At 46.9% G+C, this 24,589-nt stretch overlaps 1 protein-coding gene across 1 annotated transcript in view; it reads right to left on the bottom strand.

Moving 5' to 3' along the window:
• CDC42BPB (CDC42 binding protein kinase beta) overlaps positions 1 to 24,589 on the bottom strand; it is a 106,476-nt gene that overhangs the window by 50,487 nt on the left and 31,400 nt on the right. The window contains exons 2-4 of the mRNA XM_055303602.1: positions 12,645 to 12,736; positions 6,152 to 6,235; positions 2,435 to 2,530 (exon numbers count right to left, since the gene is read on the bottom strand). Coding sequence (XP_055159577.1) covers positions 2,435 to 2,530; positions 6,152 to 6,235; positions 12,645 to 12,736 — 272 coding nt within the window. The remainder of the gene's footprint in view (positions 1 to 2,434; positions 2,531 to 6,151; positions 6,236 to 12,644; positions 12,737 to 24,589) is intronic.

Raw genomic sequence — 24,589 nt, 5'->3', positions numbered from 1 at the left:
TTCCTCTGCCATGTAACACAGGATTCTAAGTAAGCCAACGCCCTTCTAGTTAAGGGTGAAACAGGTTTAATGTTTATGACAGGCCAAGTTTGGATACCTACTATAGAAATTATAACACGACCTGGCACTGCAGGGCAGCCCAATGAATCCACATGACGAGGGACACCTAGCACAGCTTGCCTGGCCTGCTTCGCAAGCCCCACAAAGGTGCTAACTGCCACCATCCAGAGAGGAGGAACTTGCCCAAACACACCACTTGGGGGCAGCAGAGACAGCAGCCAGATCCTGGTTGACCAACCTCAGTATGAGGACCCAAAAAGCCCCAAAACCCTGCCCTCCTTTCTCCTTAGTTTCCACTGCACATTCATTTGTGCAACTCCACACACTCAAGAAGATGGCTGGCTTCTCAGCTGGAATTCCTAACTGTCTTCGGTCAGAATAAGCCTGGCAATATCTAACATTTCAGATTGCAACATGCTATGCTGATCTCAGGAAGGCATGTTGCTTTCCTTCTGTACAGACCCACATAGCCTAGACTGCTCGGAAGCTTCATTCAAATCGGAAATGGGCTGGAGCCAGTCCCCTCTGAGTGGGGGGGTTTATGTGGAGAGGGCCCCAGGGCGTCAGGACTCTGCGGTCTGTGGAGAAGGACACCGAGCACCACTTCCTGCCACAGCCCCAGGCTGCGGTCCTTGCTCAGCCCCTGCATCTGTGTGACAACCCTGGGCAAATGACTTCATCCCTTCTGCTCCAGATGTCTCATTTAAAAGGTAGTGACAACCATGAAGGTCTAAGCTAGGGGGCCCTGGGAGGACGTACTGAGGTGACCCACGTGCCTTTGCTCAGTAAACATGACGGCGCCCTCTCTAGAAACAAGTATATATATTTTTTTAAAAAAAAAATTTTTTTTAATAATTTTTATTTATTTATGATAGTCACAGAGAGAGAGAGAGAGGCAGAGACACAGGCAGAGGGAGAAGCAGGCTCCATGCACCGGGAGCCTGACGTGGGATTTGATCCCGGGTCTCCAGGATCGCGCCCTGGGCCAAAGGCAGGCGCCAAACCGCTGCGCCACCCAGGGATCCCTAAAAAAAAATTTTTAATTTTAGGAGAGAGAGACAGTGAAGACACACACATGCCTGGGGGATGGGAGGGGTGGAGAGCAGAGGAAGAGGGAGAACATCCCAAGCAGACTCTACACCGAGCGCAGAGGCTGACCCCGAGATCAGGACTGAGTGAAACCAAGAGTCAGCCGTTCAACCAACTGAGTCACTCAGACGTCCCTATTTTAAATTCTAAATAAAGAGTATAACAAATTTAAAGGACTTTTCTGATGTTTGAAATAGATTGTTCTTAAGATGACTAAGTGAGACCCTTCGTTGCTTGTAAGGCTTGCTGTAGGAAACGGATCACTTTAGTGAAGATAAGCTCAGGGAGACAGGGGTCCCTGCCCTGAGGCTGTGCTGATCCTTGAAGCTCCTGTGGCCACTGCTGGAGCCGTGCAGGTGTGGGCCGGAGGAGTGAGGCAGAGACCAACTTCTCCGAGGTCTGGGCTTGCCCTGACACCCAGAGATCCATGTAAGGATATTTTTAGTTTTAGGCAAACCTAGAGCCACTCTTGGAATTCAAAGTGCCCGAGACCAAAGGTTTGGTTTCCCTTCACTTGTGAGCTCTTGTCTCATGTCTGCTTTAACAGGTCTCTACACTCACATCCAGTATACCTGTGAATCACACGATGGGCTGGTCAAGAGTAAAAGTAAAAAAAATAAAAAAAATAAAAAAAAAAAGAGTAAAAGTAAGGCCAGCTCAAGTCAGAAGAAATGGATGCCAAGAGTCCCCAAAACACCCATGCCAGCAGGCCCCAGGAAACCCAGCTCATTCACCCGGGCAGACTGCAAACCAGTGCAGTATACTAGGCCTGCTGTCAAGCAGCAGAGGTGGACCACTTGCTTGGCATTAAAAGCTGAGCCACTGTAATAAGCCCCACAGCACCCTCTTGTTCCTATACATAACTCAAGGTGGAAAATGTTTTACAGTTCCAGCTTATTTATTTTTTTAAAGACATTTTTATTTATTTATTTATTCATAAGAAACAGAGAGGCAGAGACACAGGCAGAGGGAGAAGCAGGCTCCCTGCGGGGAGCCCAATGTGGGACTCCATTCCAGGACCCTGGGATCACACCCTGAGCCAAAGGGAGACGCTCAACCACTGAGCCACCCAGGCGTCCCTACTCCCAGCTTATTTAAGTGTAATGAATCCAGTGACCAAAATAATCAGGTTATCTAGTGATTAGAAAAACAAAGTATACAATCTCACTAGTCTATTTTTTAATTCCAAATGTCTTACTCATTTTTTAGTAACAACACAAGGGAATCAACAACTTCAGCCACCCGCCATCTGATAGAGCCTCAGTTCCTGGAGACCCAAACATACCAGGTAATTTTCATCTTGAAAGGCGTAGTGCAGTGTAGTGATCCACTGGCAGTCACCATTCACCAGCACATCACGTTCTTCTCGGAAACAGGCGGTCTGTAAAGAATGAGGGGGAGGGTCAGTCTGTGTCCATCTAAGGAGTACAGTCCTGAATAGCGGGGACCCTGCTGTGTAACAGAGGCTCTGGAGACAGTGTCCCCTGCCTTCCAGGCCATAGGAAATCCAGCCTCCCTCCCCCTTCATCTCCCCTAAGGCGGCTCCCACCTGCTCCTCAGTCTTCATCTACACCAGCTGAGTGGCCACGCGCTTCCCTGTTCTTTCCCGGTCCTGCCCACATGGATGCCAAACTCCAGAGAACTCCTGCCTTGTGATGGGCCTCACCCCCTGCTCTCCTGCACAAGTCCACTGCTGCAGCCAGCATGGGACATTCCTCCCGGCTCAAGGGGGCCTCCAGTCCCTCCCACCCAGCACTGTCTGACCTCTCTTGATGGCCTGTGGCATGGCCACCCGGTGTCTGCCCCTCTCTGCTACAGACCTACGGTTTAGCAGCCGTGTGGCTGGCAGGAAAGGGCAATGTGTGCTTACTGAATATCTGAGCAGTGAGATGGGATTACATGCAGCATACGGATGCCAAGACCTACCGCCAGTCTCACGTGAGGAAAAAGGCTATCTTTTAGGCTGTCATGGTTGATTTAAGAGCTGTATGACACAGGTGGCCCTGTATTTAAAATGCCTGGGTGCTCTGGCATAATTTATAATAAAACATTCTCCTTATTGAGCACCTAATATTTTAACTCCTTCTTATATTTGAAACTTGCAAAACTTAACAAAAATAAGAGTGGCGCTGCTCTGCAGGGCACTGGAGAATCCTACCTGTTCTCTCAGGAGACTCACAGTAACCTTTAAAACTTTTTTCCTGTAAGTTTTCTGTTCTAAACCTGTTTTTTAAAGTTTTTCTTTCAAAAAGAAATGACTGAAGTAGATGTGCCCTGATTCTACTAATTAAAAGCATATAAAATAACTTGAACGGCCAGCAATCAGCCTACGATGTCCAGATGTGCAGAGACCAGTGGTTCTGAAGCCCCTGCGGCCCCTCAGCCAGCAGCCACCCAGACCACAGGGCCTGGAGCAGGGATGCTCCATCTTCTCAAACATCTATCTATCCACATTTAGAATGAAAGCCATTCTTAAACTGAGGATCACCAGCATAGTGACCCACAGACAGGAAATGTATGTATCATTCAGCAGTTTTGTTTTGTTTTGAGAGCAAACTTTCAGTACTTTATGAGCAAAACAGATGAGCTTTAAAAAGCTCAGCACGATCCACAAGTTACAAATTCACATGGCTTTGCAACTTCTTTACTGCCTTTTTACTTCCATGCTTTTTAAAGATTTTTAGAAATTAATATAAAATTTAACGTTCAAAATAACCTTACTCAGGGGGATCCCTGGGTGGCTCAGTGGTTTAGCACCAGCCTTGGCCCAGGGCGTGATCCTGGGGTCCCGGGATTGAGTCCCACATTGGGCTCCCTGCATGGAGCCTGCTTCTCCCTCTGCCTGTGTCTCTGCCTCTCTCTCTCTGTGTCTTTCATAAATAAATAAATAAATAAATAAATAAATAAATAAATAAATAAATAAATAAATAAATAAATAAATAAATAAATAAATAAAATCTTTAAAAAAAATAACCTTACTCAATAATAAAAAGATAAATTACTTTAACCAGCTTTTTATATCAATATTGTTTTTATACATATCACATACACATCTATCCTATTACATATATTCTGAAATAATCATAATAATTAGAAGATATTCTTGGGCTTTTCTGAGTCAATTAGGATCTCTGTAACCAGATTTAAATTTCATAATTCTATAATTTTTAAGTGTACATAGCATGACATCTGGGCAAATACTTTTTTTTTTTAAGATTTTATGTATTTATTCATGAAAGAGACAGAGAGAAAGAGAGGCAGAGAGGCAGAAATACAGGCATAGAGAGAAGCAGGCCCCATGCAGGGAGCCTGACGTGGGACTTGATCCAGGTCTCCAGGATCAGGCCCTGGGCTGAAGGCGGCGCTAAACTGCTGAGCCTCCCGGGCTGCCCACTAATTTGTATGATAAGGTGAGAATCTCCTCTTCTTAATCTTGGGACTTTTATAAATTAAAAAATTTAAACAGACACACACATCCCCACCCCAGCTCCAGAGGTTAACATTATAACAAGTCATATTAAATATGCTCAGCTATCTTCTTTCATAAATCAATCACTCCTATAAAAATATAAACTTGAATGAATGAATATATTCCCCCAAACACTTTTTCTTTCCCCAAACTTTTATGTAACACCAGCTACTTTGTTCCCCACAAAGAGTCACTTGGGCAACGTTCCTGTGAGCACCACTGGTGCCACAAAGAAGCGCTGCGGGGATGGAGGCAGGTTGAAGCGCCAGATGAGGAAGACAAGGTGAGGGAGGGGACAGAGACCAGCGGGGCCAAGGCACAACCACTGTGCTGTCACCTGAGGCAGAATCATGGGCCACCAGCATCTGGAGCCCAGGTGACTGCAAAAATGGTGATGGCAACCCACCAACGTGCATTCCCAGAGCAATACAGATGTGAGGCCTTGTGCTGGGTGCATGGCAGGCAGGAGGAGGGGAGGGGGTTACATACAGGGAAGCAGAACAAGCTGCAAATGACAGACATTATGAACTTGGGATGCTGAGTGAGAATGCCCACCCACCAAATTAATGACAACCTGAGCTCAGGAGAATAATCTGACCAGAAGAAACATCAGTAGCGTTATCTGCCCAAGGTGGCGGCATCAGCCCAGGGAAGAATCACAGAACACAGGAGGAAGGGCCACCTAAACTTACAAGGAGGGTTCAGAGCAACAGGATGAGAGAGGCCAGAAGCCAGGGAAGGAGTTTCCAGAGGTGGCCAATCCTAGGGGCGTGCAATCCCAGGGTCAGCTTGCTTCACAGCTGGGGCGCAGCAGAGGTGATGCCAAGGAGGGGGGACAAGTGAGGGTGAACCCCTGCCAGATGCACCAAGGGCACTCGGCCTAGGGCAGTCCAGCAAGGGGACACAGGGTGAGTGATGGAGCCCGGGAAAGGAAGAATGCTTGGCTCCCTGACCTGAGGTAGAGGAACACAGAGGATGGCTAGTGAAGGCAGGCTGGAGGGCGAGTCTGGGCAGCACCGGAGGAAAAGCCTGGGCTTGCTCCACAGCCCCACCTGTTTCAGCCAGGGGCCGGGAGCGTGAAAGAGGCACCACAGACAAGGACACAGAACTAAGGAAAAACGCATCTGAAACTGCCAAGCGGTCACCATCTACTTTCATTTATGATCTTCGTCCTCCCTCTAGGAGGGAGCATAAAGACATTTCTGTACTTAAGTCAGCTCCAAATTCAATAATGCCTTTTGTGCAGGAAGCAGAACTGAGATAAATGCCTAAAATTTCCGTGAGGGCTTTAATTTGCCCTGACAGTAAACAGCCCTCGAGGGGGAGGAGCCTGCTAGCACAGTGGGCAGCAGTGCAGAACGGAGCACGCCAGGACAGGGCTGAGGTCGTGGCGACACAAAGCAGCCCACTCTTACCAGGGAGGGAGCCCCAGATCTGCGGGGGGCTGTGGTCCGGACCCAGCAGGAATTTGTGGCCACACTCCTTGCACACAAAGCCCCACTCACCTGTTTGTCAGTCACACTCCAGGCTTACCTCTGCTCTTTTAAGCATTTCCCACTTGTTGAGGATTTTCATTGCGTAAATTCGTTCAGTGTTCTTCATTTTAACAACAGCAACCTGGAATATGAATAGGAGATTAACAAAAATGTAGTTACTGGAACAAAAAGCCAGCACATTTTCATCTAACTACAGTGAGATCTTTACTGCCTGGGGAAATGAAACTCTGGAAAATGAGCTGCTGAGGAAAGAAGAGTTTTTTACATAAATAAAGATTTGCCCTGTTAAGCATCAAAACCGGATGTCAATCATGCTGCAACTTTCACCTCACTTGCTTAGTTCAAGAACCTTCCACAGTGAGGGATGGGTGCACGGTGGAGGGTTCACCTTCCTCTTCCTTGGCACATGCCTGGCATTTCCATCAGAAAAGCTTTCCCAAGCCTTCCTTCCTGTGTGCTAGGTCTCCATCCCCACACTCTTCCTACCCGCCCCATTGGCGCTCACATCTCTCTCTCACTCCCACGGCCAGCATGTGCCGGCTTTTACCCCTGAGATCTTCAAGACATGGTGAGTACCCGCATGGGCTCTAGAGTGTGACTTGGGCAAATTCTTCTCTTTGGGTTTCTACAACTAGGAAAGTACTGGCCTAAAATTGCTATGAGAATAAAATGAGCCAATGCAGTACTTAAATGTGCCTAGAATGGTGTTAGGCACATAGCTGGCACACAGCATGTCAGTTCAGCCACATTCTTCAAGGTACAACTCAAATGCCACCTCTTTCAAGAAGTCCTATTGGATTTCCTGATCCCCACCAAATCTCAGATGAGCTCTTGCATCACTACCAATACCAGATGTGATGTTTGTGCCATTGTATGGTACATGCTATCCGGTAAAAATCATTCACTGGCCTAAGTCCCCATCACAAATCCATAAGCTACTTACCTAATGGCTGTACCTTTTTGCTGCCGATGGTAGGCAGCCACATAGTGTGTATCAACTGAATTATTTACTTTCTGGCTTTCTAAACTATATACACCACACAATATCATCATCAAAGTAATCTCACAAGCTAACATGCCCTGGGCAATAGTTCACCTGCATCCTGCCAGGTAACCCTCACCACAATCCTCCATGGTGGCTGTGTTTATTGCTGTATTTCCAGATACGGAATTTGAGCTGGGAGGTTTAAACAACATGGTAAGAAGTGACAGAAGCTCACCCTCAAGTGCGTGCATGTGACGGTCACAATTACCTGTTGTCTCCCACGGGTCTGATGGCTGGGGGCACGGGGGATCCACAACACACAATCCCTGATGGATCCCCAGAGCCTGCTGAGGGTCGCAGGTACCTCCTACACAATGTGGCTTGTAGCCAGGCTCCTGCTGCCCACTATGTGGACTGTGTGGGACAAAATCGCCCTCTGGTCACCTCCCTTGGTCATCCCTCTCAATGCCAGCCTGGTGCTCACTGTGGTGGCCCTGCTCAGCACACCACACTTGTTCAAACTGCTGTGTATTAGCTACAGTCTTTGAACCACTGACCAAGCTTGCTAAAATTCTGAATGTCGGACTGAGAGTGCCTAAATAAATGGTCAGAGAATTCCCCAACATGTCTAAGAACAACACTGGGCACACGTTTTGTCATCACGTCACAAGTGTGTCAATTTCTTCAATAGGTGAAATATTAGTGTAAAAACAAAAGCTACTATAATGCAATCCCCATCAAAATACCAGTGGCATTTTTCACATAATTAGAACAAATAATCCTAAAATTTGTATGGAACTCCAAAGATCCCTAAGAGCCAAAGCCATCTTGAGAAAGAGCAAAGCTGGAGGCATCACATGCCCTGATCTCACACTACCCTACAAAGTTGTAGTGGTCAAAACACTCCGGTACTGGCACAAAAACAGATGGACCAATGGAGCAAAACAGTCCAGAAATAAACTCAGCTTATATAGTTAATTAGTTTTTGACAAAGGAGGGAAGAATAAGCAATGGGGAAAAGACAGTTTCTTCAACAAGTGGTGCTGGGAAAAATGGAGAGCTACATGCAAAACAATGAAACTGGACCATTTTCTTACACCACACACAACACAAAAATAAATTCAAAATGGATTAAAGACTTAAATATAAAGAAAAAAGACTTAAATACAACATCTGAAACCATAAAAATCCTAGAAGAAAATATAGGCAGTAATCTCTTGGACATCAGTCTTAGCACTATTTTTCTGGCTCTCTCTCCTAAGGCAAGGGAAACAAAAGCAAAAATAAACAAAAAATTAAGACTATGTCAAACCAAAAAGCTTCTGCACAGTGAAGGAGACCATCAATAAAACAAAAAGGCAGCCTATTGAGTGGGAGAAGATATTTGCAAACGACATATCCCATAAGGGATTAATGTCTAAAATACATAATGAACACACAATTAAAAAAAAAACCAACTTAAAAAATAGGCAGAAAACTTAAGCAGCCATTTATTTCTACAAGGAAGACATCCAGATGGCCAACAGACACATGAAAAGATGCTCAACATCAGTCGTCATCAGGGAAATGCAAATCAAAACCACAATGAGCTATCACCTCATGCCTATTATCAAAAGACAGAGAAAAATAAGTATTAGCAAGGATGTGGAGAAAGGGGAACCCTCGTGCACTGCTAGTGGGAATGCAAACTGATGCAGCCACTCTGGAAAAGAGTACGAGATTCCTCAAAAAAAAAAAAAGAGAGGAGAGAGAGAGAGAGAGAACTAGAACTATCATTTGATCCAGCAATTCCACTTCTGGGTATTTATCTAAAGAAAATAAAAACACTAATTCTAAGAGACAGATGCACTCTTATGTTTACTGTAACACTGGTTACAATAGCCAAGATATGGAAATAACCAAAGTGTCCATCAACAGATGAGCAGATGAAGAGGGGATGGTCTATATACAAAATGGAGTATTATTCAGCCATAAGAAAAACTTATCATTTGCAAAAACATGGATGGAGCTAGGGAGCACTATGCTAAGTGAAGTAAGCCAATCAGAGACAAATACCATACAATTTCACTCTTATGTAGAATCTAAAAAACAGAACAGGGATCCCTGGGTGGTTCAGCAGTTTAGCACCTGCCTTTGGCCCAGGGTGTGATCCTGGAGTCCCGGGATCGAGTGCCACGTTGGGCTCCCTGCATGGAGCCTGCTTCTCCCTCTGCCTGTGTCTCTGCCTCTGTGTCTCTCATTGATAAATAAAATCTTAAAAAATAACAATAATAATAATAACAGAACAAAACAGAAACAGACTCACAGATGCAGAGAACAATCTGGTGGTTGCCAGATGAATGAAACAGGGAGAAAAAATGCTGCACAGTATTTACTATAGAAGTGGTCTAACTGGGAAGAAATGTTAAGAGTTGATAACTTTATATATATATATATATTGATTCATTCATGAGAGAGAGAGAGGCAGAGACACAGGCAGAGGGAGAAGCAGGCTCCATGCAGGGGGCCTGATGTGGGACTCGATCCCGGGACCTCAGGATCACACCCTGGGCTGTAGGTGGCGCTAAACCGCTACGCCACCGGGGCTGCCCAGAGTTGATAACTTTTGAGGAAAGTAATGAAATTCTGAAGATTACAAGCTTCACGAACAATACAGATCTTGCTAAAAATGAGATGCAGAACACTTTGAACTCTTACTAGAATCTTACTTCCTTAGATCATTAGGACACAGACTATGTCCAGGAAATACACCAATGCCTCTGATAAAAACCCAAAATATAAAAGAATGTATCTGTCCACAGAAAACACCTGTCAAATCAAGAACATGCAGAAGTGAAATGTAGGAGTAAAATTTAATGTAAAAACAAACAAAAAGTCCCGTATATTAAACAAGCTTCCTCTATCACATAACTTATAAAATAAACAATTTATGAAAATCTTATTTAGTTTACTGGAAATTTCTTCTTGGCCCAAAACTCAGTCTAAACTGCATCAATGAGATGATGATGATACTATAAGAATCTCCAAGATTAAAAAAAAAAGAATCTCCAAGATTAGATGTTTCCATGAGAAAATGCAAATTGAAATAATTTTATAAAACATTAAAAAAATGATTGGGGGACATGACAACCAAGTATAATACCAGATGCCAGCCCAGCCCTAGTGCTGGAGGGACCCGAAAGAAAGCCATGAAGAACATCACTGGGTCAACCGACAGAACTGCAATAAGACAGTCGATTAGACAAAATGTATTCTAACTTAAAACTCAAATTCATGAACTGTGATGATCTAATAGATTGTCTCCATGAGGAAATATACTCTGAGGTTATTTGGGCGGGGGTGGGGGTGGGGAAGAGTCCCTTCCCTGACACAGGCAACTTACCCTCAGTCATTCAGAAAAAATCAAACACTGACATACATGTTGGGGGGGGGGGGGACACTTCCTAGACCATCTGTCCCCGAGATACTGGAAGTGTTTTCAAAGCCACTGTACTCGAGGTAAAGGGCAGTACCCCAAATATTCCCAATCTTGTTTCTATAATGATCTAGATGTGTTTCTCTAAACTCTGCCTGAGTGGTGGTAGGGGTTGGGGGAGACTGCACTTCTGAGCTAAGAGTTTCACATTCTTGCCACAGGATGTATGAAGTGCTGCCCATCAAGTTCTGGACTGTCCACACACTCTCTGGGATGGGGCTCCTGAGCAGCACATCCCCTGCTCTCAGGCCATAGGTTCCCATACCCACGTTTGCTGCAGACACTCACAATGCTTACCCTCCCCTGGCATGTCATGAGGAAAAAATAATTCAGTTAGAACCACACATGTTCGGGATCCCTGGGTGGCGCAGCGGTTTGGCGCCTGCCATTGGCCCGGGGCGCAATCCTGGAGACCCAGGATCGAATCCTACGTCAGGCTCCCTGCATGGAGCCTGCTTCTCCCTCTGCCTGTGTCTCTGCCTGTCTCTCTCTGTATGACTATCATGAATAAATAAAATCTTTAAAAAAAAAAAAAAAAAGAACCACACATGTTCTTCATATAGACGGTCCCAACCCTGACAGCCCTAATCTCTGCAATCCACTCAGTGTCATCACTGAAACTGGGCACCCTTCAGGTACACGACTGCAGGAATATCTCAGGGAGACAATGGCAGTAAAGCCACTATTACTATGTGGTGCCATATAATGGTAGTACTATTAAGAATCCAAAATTCTAGTTCTGACAAGGGAGGGTCGGCAAGCATGTGATGGAAGCCCAGGTGGGATGCAGAATGGCTGGCTGGCTAGAGGAGCTGGGTGAGGGGGCTGGCATTGGGAGCCCAGGCCACGGGGCCTGGGAAGGGTTAGGGGACGCAGGGGTGGGGGGTGGGACTCACACAGGCTGCTACAGTTGGAGACAGAACAGAGGGAAGGCAAAGAATCCAAGGGCTTTTGCAAAGGCCTGGGCAAGGACGGATTTCGCTTAGTTTAGGAGGAATTTGAAAGGTGATACAGGTCATCTTCTCTGAAACTCAGAAAACTGAGTTTTGCATTAAGTTCTCTGGCAGAGAAGAGCACTAAAAAATAACTACAACCTATTTGGGCACAGCACTGTTGTCTCTGGTTCTTTTATTTTTCCTCTCCTGCCCCTTTGGAACCCTCCTCTATGGCTGTGGCCCATACCTTAGATCTCTCTGAGGGCCTGGGCCTTGCTGGTGTCTGCGCCCAGAGCAGCCCAGGTCCTGCTACAAGGCAGATGGTCAGCAAACATCTATGCTGCCCTGAATCAGGTTTCAATTTCCAAAGGCCTTCTCCTTCTCCTCACATAACAAAATCAGACCTTACACCATCACATAACCTACTGAAGCTCAGAGACAGGTTATTTCTGAGCAGAACTCACTTTTTTCCTTGTGATGCTGCTGCCCCTCCACCCTCCCCTTAACGAGACACACTCCTAGAGATGGGCCAGGAAGGAGCACCTGCCCCGTACTTCCCCAGCCCGGGAAAACTAAAGGGAAAGCCTAAACAGAGGGGTCAATGCGTTACCAAGTTTAAGCCTAAACAGAGTGGTCAATGTGCAGTACTAACTGTAAAAGCACCTGGTTGAGGGCTGCTGTGAGCCTCAGCCTCGGTGGGGGGGCCCACGTTTGTCCAGCCCACAGCAGCAAGGCCAGTGGACCAACCCCCTCCCTAGTGCAGGCAGCCGGACTCATAACTGGCCCCAGCACCGGCAGCAGGCGAGCTGCCCACAATGAGAACAGCTACTGTCTTGCCCTCCTTGCACTCTGTGGAAAAGGACCACCAAGATGTTTTTCAATTAACACATGGATTTTTAATAGACTTCTTTGCCCCTAAGAAACAATATTCAGGGCAACTCATCTGTCACAAGCTTCTGCTTTTCTTTTTCTCTTAATTGTATCTTTCAAACTCTGCCCACCAAGAACTACTCTCCCAATGATCTCAGTAACGACCCCCTCCACAGATCAGTACAAGGGGTCCTAAAAATGCTGGGTGGGAGCTATTGCTGTTTGGGCCACCAAGGCAAAGTCAGTATAAGGGAGTTTATCTTACCTCTCCAAAAGCCCCTCTTCCGATCACTTTAATTATTTCGAAGTCTTCTCGATGAAGCTGCATCTCCTTCACCAGTTGTGTAAATGGTTTAGCTACAAATTTAAAAAAGTGAAATCAATAATTTACTCTCATGAGTTGATACCACATAAAAAATTAATCAATTGGGGCATTCTATTAAATTACATAGCTTTTTTAGGAAAAAAAGTTTACTTTTCAAATGTTTACTATCCGTCAAGTTTTGGAAAGTCTGTGTTTAGGCCCAATTCACGTAGATGTTTATCATCAGCACCTACACCTCACAGTCTGTTGTAAGAAACAGCACCACAACAAAGATCCCCTGGTGAAAATCACTAAAGCCAGGATCTACCTGACCAGGCAAGCCCCTGGTGGGCACATCTCCGCCCACCCCGCAGGGACAGCGCACTGCAGCAGGGTGTGATGCACGTAAGCACTAGCTATCCTCAAGGTGAGAGGGCACCAGGCCCCTGTGGGCTCAGTGGAGCCGCAGGGCAGCCTGAGGAACACAAGACATTCTCAAAGAATGGTGCTGACCTTTCAAGCACAGGGCATGTTCCTGGACATCGTAACCACCCCTGCTAATCTCGTGGAACCTCTAACAGCCACGATTTAGGGAGGAGGAAACCAAGTCAGGTCTCTGTAGATGGTGTCCTGGGTTGAACAGGGTCATGTCTCCTCCTGTCCCCCAACCCCCTCCCATAGTGTCCACAGAACCTGGGAATGGGGCCTTATATGGAAGTGGGGTCTTTGCAAATCAAGGTGAAGTTACAAACAGGAATGAGATGGGCCCTAAATCCGACAAATTAAATGAGGGAATCTGGACACAGAGGGGGAAAAAGCCATGTGAAGATGGAGGTACAGACTGGAGAGATTCAGTCACAAGCCAAGGAAGGCCGCCTCCGCCAGGAGCTAGAAGAGACTGGGAGTCTTCCCTCCCTGGAGCCTCCTGCAGGAGCACAGCCCTGCTCACACCTTGATGCTGGGCCTGGGCCTCCAGAACTGTGTGAGGAAAATGTCTCAGTTGTGTTAAGCCCCCCAGTTCATGGCAATGTGTTACAGCAGCCCAGGAAGCCACTACAGAGACCATGGGTAATTTCTTTCCAGGAACAGAGCAAGTGGCAGCGCCAGGATAGAAGGCATGCAGTTCAACTCCAGAGGCAGCATGCTCCTCACCACCATCCATCCTGCCCCTGGTCTGACCTCCATTTAATCGCATCTCTTTCAGCTGTTCTTATTTTCACCTCCAGACCTAAATCCACATTTTATGCTAACCTGTATTCTACATAGTTCTTTTTCAAATTCTCCCCTACTAGTTTTGCAAAACATTTCCACTAGGGGAAAGCAGGCAAAGTGTACAAGGGCTCTTTCTGTATTATTTCTTGCATCTACCATTATCTTCAAAAGAAGCGAAAACAAAATCTACAAGTTTTTGACCTTCTAACTGAGCTCCGTATTATTAATCTAATTCTATAGCTTTGCTCTCTAAAAAGATGCTCGAGAAATACCACTAAGGTTTGATCATCATGGTTCACTGATCACGGTAACAAGAGCCAGAGCACCAAAAGGTTCTTGGTGCCTACAGAGAGTGAACTGTTACAACTATCAGTGTAAATGTCCATCAGCACAGAGATTAGGGAACACAACACAGGGCTTGATCAGCCATCGGGGCTGCCCCAGCGGTTTGGTACCACCTTCAGCCCAGGGTATGATCCTGGAGACCCGGGATCAAGTCCCATGTCGGGCTCCCTGCATGGAGCCTGCTTCTCCCTCTGCCTGTGTCTCTGCCTCTCTCTGTCATGAATAAATAATAAAATCTTAAAAAATAAAACAAAATAAAAAATAAATAAATAAGGGCACCTGGGTGACTTAGTGGTTGAGTGTCTGCCTTCTGTTCAGGGTGTGATCCCAAGGTCCGGGCATCGAGTCCCACATCAGGCTCCCTCCCTGTGGGGAGCCTGCTTCTCTTCTGCCTATGTCTCTGCCTCTCTTGAATAAATAAATAAATATATTTTTAAAAATAATAAAAAATAAATAAGTAAAGGCCAGGCTAATGAAAACCCTGAGCTACAACTTGAAAGGTCATTTATGGCTTATCTTCTTTCAAGTACCACTCAAAATAACCATTCCCAGAACTCCTAATGGAAAGATGCACTCCAAACAGTCACTGAAAACCTCAACCTCTCTTGTTATCTTCCAGGGGAACCACACGGTACTGTTCCTTCTATAAGGTAGAAAAATAATCCCAACAAACCTGATGTGTTCTATTTTACCACCAGAAGAGACAGCTTAAGAAAGGAGAGCATGCTGACCAGCTGCAAACAAACTATGAAGCTAGGAGTACATGCTAGGAGTACATGCTGTAGAAATGCAACGTTTTGGATTCTTCCAGGAATACTGAGGACTCACAGAAGGTGGTAGCTACTGTTGCAAATGTACAAACCAAACAAGTATTCATGAATATCAAAGAAAACTCCACTCAGAATTGTGCCATGAGTCACTTTAACTTGTCCATGTTCCCATTCCATCTTGCTCATAAGACACGGTGTGTTTCATATCTTCTGTATTCTTTTATTTTCTTAGACATTTCATGTCTCTATACTCAATTATCCTTTTAACAGATGCATACTATTTCACTAGGTTGACACACCAACAACTGTAAATGATGTGTCTATTGAACAGATAGGTTAAACTTTTTTTTAAAGATTTATTTATTTGAGAGTGAGCCAGCAAGCACATGAGCTGGATGGGCAGAGGGAGAGGGAGAAAGAATCTGAAGCCGACTCTACACTGAGCATGGAGCCCGATGTGCTCGATCCCACAATCCTGAGATCATGACCTGAGATGAAACCAGGAGCTGGACACTTAACTGAATGTGTCACTCAGGCACCCCTCATTTTTTTTTTTAAGATTTTATTTATTTATTCATGAGAGATACAGAGAGAAAGAGAGAAGCAGAGACACAGGCAGAGGGAGAAGCAGGCTCCATGCAGGGAGCCCAACGTGGGACTCGATCCCGGGTCTCCAGGATCATGCCCTGGGCCGAAGGCAGGCGCTAAACTGCTGGGCCACCCAGGGATCCCCTGGGTGCCCCTCATTTAAAAAAAAAAGATTTTATTTATTTGAGAGAGGGAGCAACCGTGTGCATGAGCAGGGGGCAGGGAAGAAGGAGAGGGAGAACCAGACTCCCCGGGATAGAGCTTAATCCCAGAATCCTGAGATCATGACCTGAGCCAAAGTTAGACATTCAACCAACTGTGCTACTGCCCAGGTGCCCCTAAACATTTTTTAAAACTTTTATCTTCTTGCAGTGTAACTTTACAGTGAACATTTTCATTCATGCAAGCTTTCTATTTTAATATAATTTTTAAGATGAAATTCCAGGACTCTCCAAAGGGCACTATCGTTTCCTGCAGTTCCTAAGCTGCTCTCCAAACTATCTCCTGAGTCACCACTCCCTGCCCCAATACTGTACATGGATGGTTCACCAGCCTTTGAAACTGGCAGTTGGGAGGCCCCGTGAACCCGGCTGTATGCCCTATTACATGGATTATCCACTCACCCCAGTGGTGATTGCTCACCAATCAGTCTTAATCTTGTTTAACCCACTGCATAAGTACCCTGTTCTAACTTTGTCAGACACCATACCTGTAAACACCATGCCTCCATTAAGCTCCTGCTTTTCATCTTCCTTGTTATTTTTACAGAAATAATTATTTTTAATAAAAGTATTTTTTAATAAAATTGAATTCATTCTTCATCATTTCACTAATAAAGCTCAGAAAGTTAACTCTTTCAAGATCTGATATTCAATCCTATTTTTTGCTAAATGGCTTTTAAAAATAGTTAACCCATCATTCATCTGTTGTTGACAGCATTTATTTGGAGCATGAAGTGTTTATCTTTTTTTTTTTTTTTAAATTTATGATAGTCACAGAGAGAGAGAGAGAGAGAGAGAGAGGCAGAGACATAGGCAGAGGGAGAAGCAGGCTCCATGTACCGGGAGCCCGACGTGGGATTCGATCCCGGGTCTCCAAGATCGCGCCCTGGGCCAAAGGCAGGCGCCAAACCGCTGCGCCACCCAGGGATCCCTGAAGTGTTTATCTTAATCTCCAGTTGTAACAGAACAGTGGTCTAGTTTTGCTGGGGGTATGGAGAGGCCCCCAGCTTCCAATGAGGAGACTTGGGTCCAAAGTGTACCCTATCTGGTAGCTGGCCATCTTAGGGAAGTCATTTTACCCTCTGTGGCTAACTTTCCTCACCCATAAGATGGGCAAAACATCTTCCCTGCCCACCTCAGGGGCCCACTAACCATGACACCAAGGCAGGTAAAAGTGCCTTGTGGCAAAGCTGCCAGGTACCCAAAAGCCGTAATCACTCCATCTCTGCTCTTTCCATGCTAATCATCTTACTTACCTTCCTCATCATTTCCTTTAAAAAAAAATATTTATTTGAGAGAGAGCAAGCAAGAATTAGAGAGCACAAATAGGGGAAAAGGCAGAGGGAGAAGCAGGCTCCTGCTGAGCAGGGAGCCCAATGAAGGGCTTGATCCCAGGACCCAGAGATCAAGTGAGCAAAAGGCAGACACTTCACCGACTGAGCCACCCAGGCACCCCTCTCCTAGTTTTTGACAGAAGCAATTTTGTTATTTCTGCCTTCTACACAGTTCTGCACAAACTTTCCTGAAACCGATGGATATGGGTTCATCAGGACCACTCAGATAAACGGGGAAAAAACCATGGGAACAGAGATGAACACTTGAAACGATGTCCAACAGTTCTGAGGACAGAAAATATGACACTCGTGTGTAAAAATTCTTAAGATCACATTAGCTAAAACCAGAATAGAGAACCACACCCTGCTAACCACGCAGGTGTAAGGGGCCATGAATCATGCTGATTGGACAGGACTTAACAGGTGAAAAGCAGAAAGAGTGGCATTTCAAATGGGCTGTCAATCAGTATCAATATAAAATTAGGGAGACCCTGTCATCCAGACTGGGTACAGTCAAGGGACAGAAACACACCAGTTATATGAATAAGAAAATCTAACATCAAGAAGTGTTAACAAGGTTAACTAAAAAGCAGGAAGGGAACACTAACTTATCATGGAGACAGCAGACACAGGAAGCAGCTCTACTACCTGTACGATCAGGGGAACCAAAGGAAGATGCTAGAGTTTCTGAAACCGAGGCAAAGGGCTCCCTACGGCCAGCGGGGGAAAGGATGGGGGCTGTTGCTGCTGGTACTGGGGTCTTCAAGCTCAAAGGTAGATCCCACAGGCTGGGGACCTAGGGAGCTGTGCTGGGGTCTCTGCATATGTGGGACAACACCCACCTGGGACCAGCTGCCTGCTGCGGGCAGGAGGCCAGGAGGAGGAAGGGTTACCAGGGCATTACTCAAGGGAAGAGGAGCAGGCAGGAAGTCCCCAGTCTCTTCTCCCTTCTCTGCCTCTCCAGTCTCCTACACCTTTAGGCAGAGCCCACACAGGGAGAAGCTGGGGGCAGAGGATGTCGCTGCAGGGAAACGGAACAGGGATGGGAGAGCTGTTATATCCGGGAGGATGGGTCAAATAAGTAAACAGTTTCAGGGTAAGGGGAGCCAGGTTCCTCGCCGTCAGAGAAGGGAGCTATGTATAAGGGAGAATAAACCCTCCAGGACTGGATTTAGAGTCTGAGGCTCTAAATGTGACGTCATGGTTTTTGATGTAGAGATATCAAAAAACACAGACATGAATGGCTGTGTTCACAAACACAGTCCTCACTCTGCCCACGGAGAAGGCCTGGGGGCAGCAACATCCCAACAACAAGCACATCTAGTGCCTGGTCTCCGGTTCTCAATATCGTCCTCCAGCAGAGGAAGCAGGGCTCCTCAGGCCATTCCAGAGCCTGGGCTGTGTTATTTTGTGCAGGAAAGGAAAGAAGTGCTCACAGAATAATTAATGGTCAATCAAAATAAATACTGATAGTTACAGATTACATGAATTAAATATAATAGGAAACCAGGAATCCATACTGATACTTATCAATTTAAAAAATCTGATGAGAAATGAGCTATTTTATATAGTTTGAAAGCACATCCAAAAGAAATAGTTCTCAAGGACAAGGGGAAGCAAGTGCCTGTACAGTGATGGCCGGCAGACACTTCTACCTAAATCAAGTGATCAGAGTGAACACGATCACCAGTTACGTGGCAAAATGAAATTGTGCTGTCACCCAGCAGGACACAATAAGGAAATGCAGTGTCGCTTCTGGGATCTTTCTGCCAAGTTCTATAACCTGAATTTAATCAGGAGGAAACAGAAGGTAAATCTAAATGGAAGGAACGTTCTGCAAAGTAACTAGCCTGCAATGTTAAAAAATTTCAAGGTGGGATCCCTGGGTGGCGCAGCGGTTTGGCGCCTGCCTTTGGCCCAGGGCGCGATCCTGGGGTCCTGGAATGAGTCCCACATTGGGCTCCTTGCAGGGAGCCTGCTTCTCCCTCTACCTAGTCTCTGCCTCTCTCTCGGTGTCTCTCATGAATAAAAAAAAAATCTTAAAAAAAAAAGATTCTATTTGGAAAACAGGCTGTAGGTGGCAAGAGCAGAAGTAGAGAGCACAGAGGGTGGTGCCTCCCAAGAGATAGCAGCAGTGGCTTCAAGACCCACCGTGACTGTGACAATGATGCGGGTCCTAGAGATGAGGAAGAGGCCACACCCCAGTTAGGCTTTGGAAGTGCAGTGGCCTGCGATGTGGGGTGACGCAAAGGAGATGGGTGTCACCCACTCACGTGGGCCAGACCCATGGATGAGTGGGTTTGAGTGGGGGAGGGAGCAACGGGAGTGGTGGGTCCAAGTATTCAGCGGTGTCTGCTGCAGAGCGTAAGATAGTGAAGAGACCAATCCTGTAAAATCCTACTGCTGTTTCATACTTTCAAAAAAGCATCACTTCAGAAGCACCAGCTGCCATGGGGGTGGAGGGCACTGAGGCCGGGAGGAGAGAGTCTACTAACAGGAAACTGAAGACAGAGCTCCCTGGGAGGAAGGGGGCACCAGCATCTCTTTAAACCTTTCTCAGTCTGCCAGTGTTACTGACTTAACCTCGAGCTTGCAATGCTCTTCAGAATACAGACTGGTACAAGCAGGATTTCATGAATTATATCCACTGGGGTGTGACACAACTCGTCACGCGCTCTTGAAATACACAGAATGCAAAGCAAAACCACAGCAATGAAAACACCATGAGGGACTCATTTTAAATATCATTTATATTAAGGTTCTTCTAGAAGACAGACATCTTACATAACTTGAAGGAAACAGATCAGCTGTTAATACTTAAAATGTTTGGTTTTCATGGTGATAATGAACTTGTAGATTTTGAAGACAAACATAACTGTTATAAATTTGGAAAGGGTGCAGTTACCTCTCCCTCGCATTCCACGAACAAACACTAGGAGGTGCCAGCTCAGGAAACACTCACTGGGCGCCTCCAACTTGCCAGCACCAGGACCCTGAGCTGAGGACAAACAGGCGCCACTACCCGTGCGGCAGAGAAGGGGGCCCCGGCTGCTGGCTGGCCGCTGTGGGAGTCGTGTACCACACACACCTTTCCCTGCAGCCGTGCCTGCACACTGTCTCGGGCCACTGCCCGCTACCCCTGACCCTTCCGTCAGTCACCAAGTCACCTTTTCCTGTCCCTCCTGTCCCTGCGCCCTGTGCACTCGCCTGCCAGCCTCTCCAGTGCTTCGGTCCCATGTGGCCATGACACATCTCTGTCAAAGCCAACACAATCACATCGCTTCCCAGCTTAAGATTCCTCAGAAGTTTTCCGTGGCTCTTGGCTAGAACGAGGGTGCTCACAGCCTGGTGCACGTGCAGCCCTCCGCCTGCCCCCCTCCAGCCTCGCCCCGCTTCACCTACCTCCCCCCTCAACCCTCAGCCCAGGACATCCTTCTCACTCCCACCGGCTCCTGCTGACCGACCAGGTCTGGAGCCCGTTAGTCCCCTAAGAAGCAGGCCTCAGAGCTATACCTGCTCACTATGACCTTCCCCACTGGACTAGAAGGCCCAGGAAGGCAGGGCAGCCTCCGCCCTGTTACCTCCCGCTCCCCAGGCCCCTAGTGTCACGACGGGAACGCACCGGACGCGGCTGAGTGAGTGACCACCTTCTGATGCCCGGTCAGGAAAGGTTACTTCCTTTATGGGGTGGGCTGGCACAGGTCCCGAGGTAAAAATATTTTACAACCTGGGATATTTCCCCCAAAAAAAGACTGAATAAAGCTTTAGCCCTTAGAGAGCTAAATGTTTATTAGCAGATTCCGCACCCCCTCCCCATGTCTTCATTCATCCACAACCCAAGGTTGTCCTGCAATTAGGCAATGAATTCATCAATCAATCGAGGGCAACCACTGGCTAACAGGAGATGCCAACCGTAAGGAAAAACTGGAGTCCACTGTTCCCTTTAAGCAGGAAAACACTTGGCGGGAAGAACTGGGGGCAGAGGGAGGGTCCTTGGCTGAAACTGACAGAAAGTCGCTGTGAACTGAGACAGTGACACCCCCTCCCTCCTCTCTGGTGTGTTTACCCAGAGAGGAAATAGGATCGCACTGGCTGGAAGGAGTGCCCCGGGAGGGACAGGCAGAGGAAAGAGGACTGTGTCACAGGGCAGCAGCCCGCAGGAAGGCAGACGGGAAGTCCCACTCTGTTCCCGTCTAGCACGCGCCGTGGCCTCCCTCTGGACTTGCCCTGCACTGCGCCCCCGTCACCCGCTCTGCTCTTTCAGCCTCAGCCACTCGCTGGCCGTATATATGGAACTGGAAACGCTCTTAAAGCTTATCCAGCCCAAATAATATTTGCTACTGAAGAAACCAGGCAGCCCCGCTCCGCGGTGCGCGCGGTGCCCCGCTCCTAGGAGTCCTCCCCCGGGCAACTGCCAGCTGCTGCTGTGCTGCCACCCGCGGGCCACAGGACAGAGCAGCAGCCCCCACGGCCCTGGAAGTCCAAGGCTGAAGGCCAGGAACACGCTGGCGTACTAGGGACCTGACCTCCCAGAACCAGGCAGGACAATAACGCGGGCAGGCCGCGACTTTGACCCCGACGAGCACACTGAGAACCGGAGAGGAGGCAGGCTGTCATCTGCGAACGGCGGGAAAAGCAGGCACTTGCCCACAGATACCACCTTAGCGTTACAAGTTATTCTCACACTTCAGACGACTGATACACCTACTGAAGATTAACACCTATCATCAAGTTTTGGAGAAATGTGTTTCACTTACATCAAATGGGACTTAATAACTAACTTTATTAAATGACAGAACACTTTTCCTTTATAGGGAGTCAGTCACAAATCCGTCTTGTTATAAAATCACCAGTTCTGAATCTTCCAAGAAGCCCTCTTAACTCCCAAATAAAGTCCTCTAAATTTGGACTCTCCCACATTGGCGGATCATCAGGAACTATGATGTAAAGTGAACAAACATTAAATTTTAACGCAATTGCAGACTTTAGGGAACTAAAAGGGAAGCCCTTTCACATCGCTCTGACTCAGAAGGCAAGTAAGGTACAGACTGAGTCAGGGAAAATCAAAGAAGGTGGGGTGGGGGAAAGGGTGGGGAGGCCGCACTGAGTCAATAATAAACCAGGAAGGATCTCATTCCGAGGCCTGCTGTCACACGAAGACCTCACCCCACCTTGGCTAACCTTGCTCACACCTGGTTTCAGGATGCACTCCGGTGTCAGCCACGCATTCCTTCCTCTTTGCATCCACTCAATTATTGACTGATTGCTTTTCTCAAGTCATTGTCATTTGGTCTATATTTCTCGGCAAATTACTGAAATAAAATCCTATTGCCTCACTGCAGTGTATCACTGAGAAGTGTCTGTCTTTTCTACCTAAAAGCCATACATCCTACTTGAAGCACCAGTGACGGAGGCCACCACCCCGAGAAAGCAGGTCTCCCCCACAAACTGCTGGGGGCACTGTCCTTGGGATTCCTTTGTCAAAGCAAAGAGCTTGTGCAAAGTGATCTTCACAACACACATCTGTCTTCTAAAGCCAACTTCCCTGCTGAGGTGAATACAAATATACATTCAAAGTGGAAAAAAAAATCCATGTACAATGGAACGATATGAAACACAGAGCCAACAGACATATACACAAGTCACACAAATGCACCAAAGGTGCAAAGAGAAGACTATGACACTCTGCTGCTTACGCCAGTGAGAAAGCCAGCTTCAGGCCACTTCTCCCATGAGTCACTGGAAGCATGTTGTATGTGTACATTCTAAATTTAAGAACAGGAAAATCTGGGGATCCCTGGGTGGTGCAGCGGTTTGGCGCCTGCCTTTGGCCCAGGGCGCGATCCTGGAGACCCGGGATCGGATCCCACGTCGGGCTCCCGGTGCATGGAGCCTGCTTCTCCCTCTGCCTGTGTCTCTGCCTCTCTCTCTCTCTATCATAAATAAATAAAAATTAAAAAAAAATAACAGGAAAATCTGAAGTACAGAATGTGTGCTAGTTATCAGGTGGCAGAGGACAGGGGTGGGAGAGACTCTCCCCTCAGATCACCATTCCATTACTAAACAGAAGGCACATCCTCACGGCTGGCTGGGCGTTAAACCCAAACACCACTGGGCCACTGCGTGAACCTAGCAAATTTCTTGGCTTTTCTAAGGTTATCTCCTCACCTGCTGAGAATAACAGCGCTCACCCAAAAAGTAACTGGGAGTGTTGCATTCTATCCACCCCACCCCCCAAAGGGACTGAGCTCACTGTGGAGCACACAGTACCTCCTCATTCAACAGCAGCTCCAGCTACTGGATGGCAGTGTTCTCCAACATTAGTGTTACTTAGATGTCAATTTTAACAATAAGAGCAAACTCTATCCCCAATATTATCCTAAAATCCAGCTGAACGACTAGCTGGGAGGGTGTACCTGTTATGAACACGTTTTACCAGGCAGATCACACACCAGTAACACCTGGGTGGCACTCAGTAATCACCACTAAGTAGCCCTTGTAAACCAAGAGCCAAAAAAGAGTCTACACAGCCCTGGAGCGTCTTCCGTTTTGGGGAGGGCATAAGGAAGCCCACACGCATACCTTAGACACCAGGGCTGCCACCTGGCAGAGGCTCCTGGACCTGCTCGTTAGGGAGACAAGGAGAATTTCACCTGCAAAGTCCAAACCAGCCTGCCGGTCTCCCTTCTCTCCCCTGCCCCAGGGAACAAGCCATCTCTGATCCCAAACTTAAGCAAGCATTTCTACAGACTCCTCGTCACGCCTCAGGACTTGTGGGAGCAGTTGGAACAGTACTTTGATCATTTCAGTGACCTTCACATTTCAACCTGACCTCGTGGCTACTTTTCTTCAGTGACATCCAGTTTAAGAATTTCTTTATAAATGTTAAACATGAAGGGATAACCAAAGTGAAATCTGTGCCTCAGGCAGAGACTGGGACAGACACCCACCAGGTGGGACTAAGCTGCTCGCAAACTGGTTCAAAGGCTCTTCATGACCTTCAGAGCAGTGGCAGGCAAAGCACAGGAGCCGAAGACGTGCCTGAAAGGGCACCTCAGGTGTGCTGTAACCCTACTGCTGTGGGGGAAAAAAACGGGACAAAACCTTTTTGAAAGATCCATATTTTTTTCTGTAGTAACTAGAATGTTTAAATGAACTCTAGTTCTCTATTTTGTTTAGCTTCGTTTTAATAAAACAGGTACAGAGCACAGTCTATGCATGTGAAATAGTCACCTATTGGTTTAGAACATTTCCTGGTTCCTCTGCTACGAATCCACCTATAGCTTCCGAGTGGCCACAAAATGGCAGGCTATGAGCTCGTATTATTGCTGCAAACGCATTATTGCTGCCCAGCTACCCCTAGCAATCCCGCAAGCTCAGTAGCATCCTCCCCATTCGACAAGTAAAGAAACTCTGGATCTGTGCCCCTGACTGCA

This window comes from Nyctereutes procyonoides, unplaced genomic scaffold, assembly GCF_905146905.1.
Source record: "Nyctereutes procyonoides isolate TBG_1078 unplaced genomic scaffold, NYPRO_anot_genome, whole genome shotgun sequence".
Classification (NCBI taxonomy): Eukaryota; Metazoa; Chordata; class Mammalia; order Carnivora; family Canidae; genus Nyctereutes; species Nyctereutes procyonoides.
The sequence above is the reverse complement of the archived record's forward strand: the minus strand, read 5'-3'. Positions and strand labels throughout refer to the sequence as shown.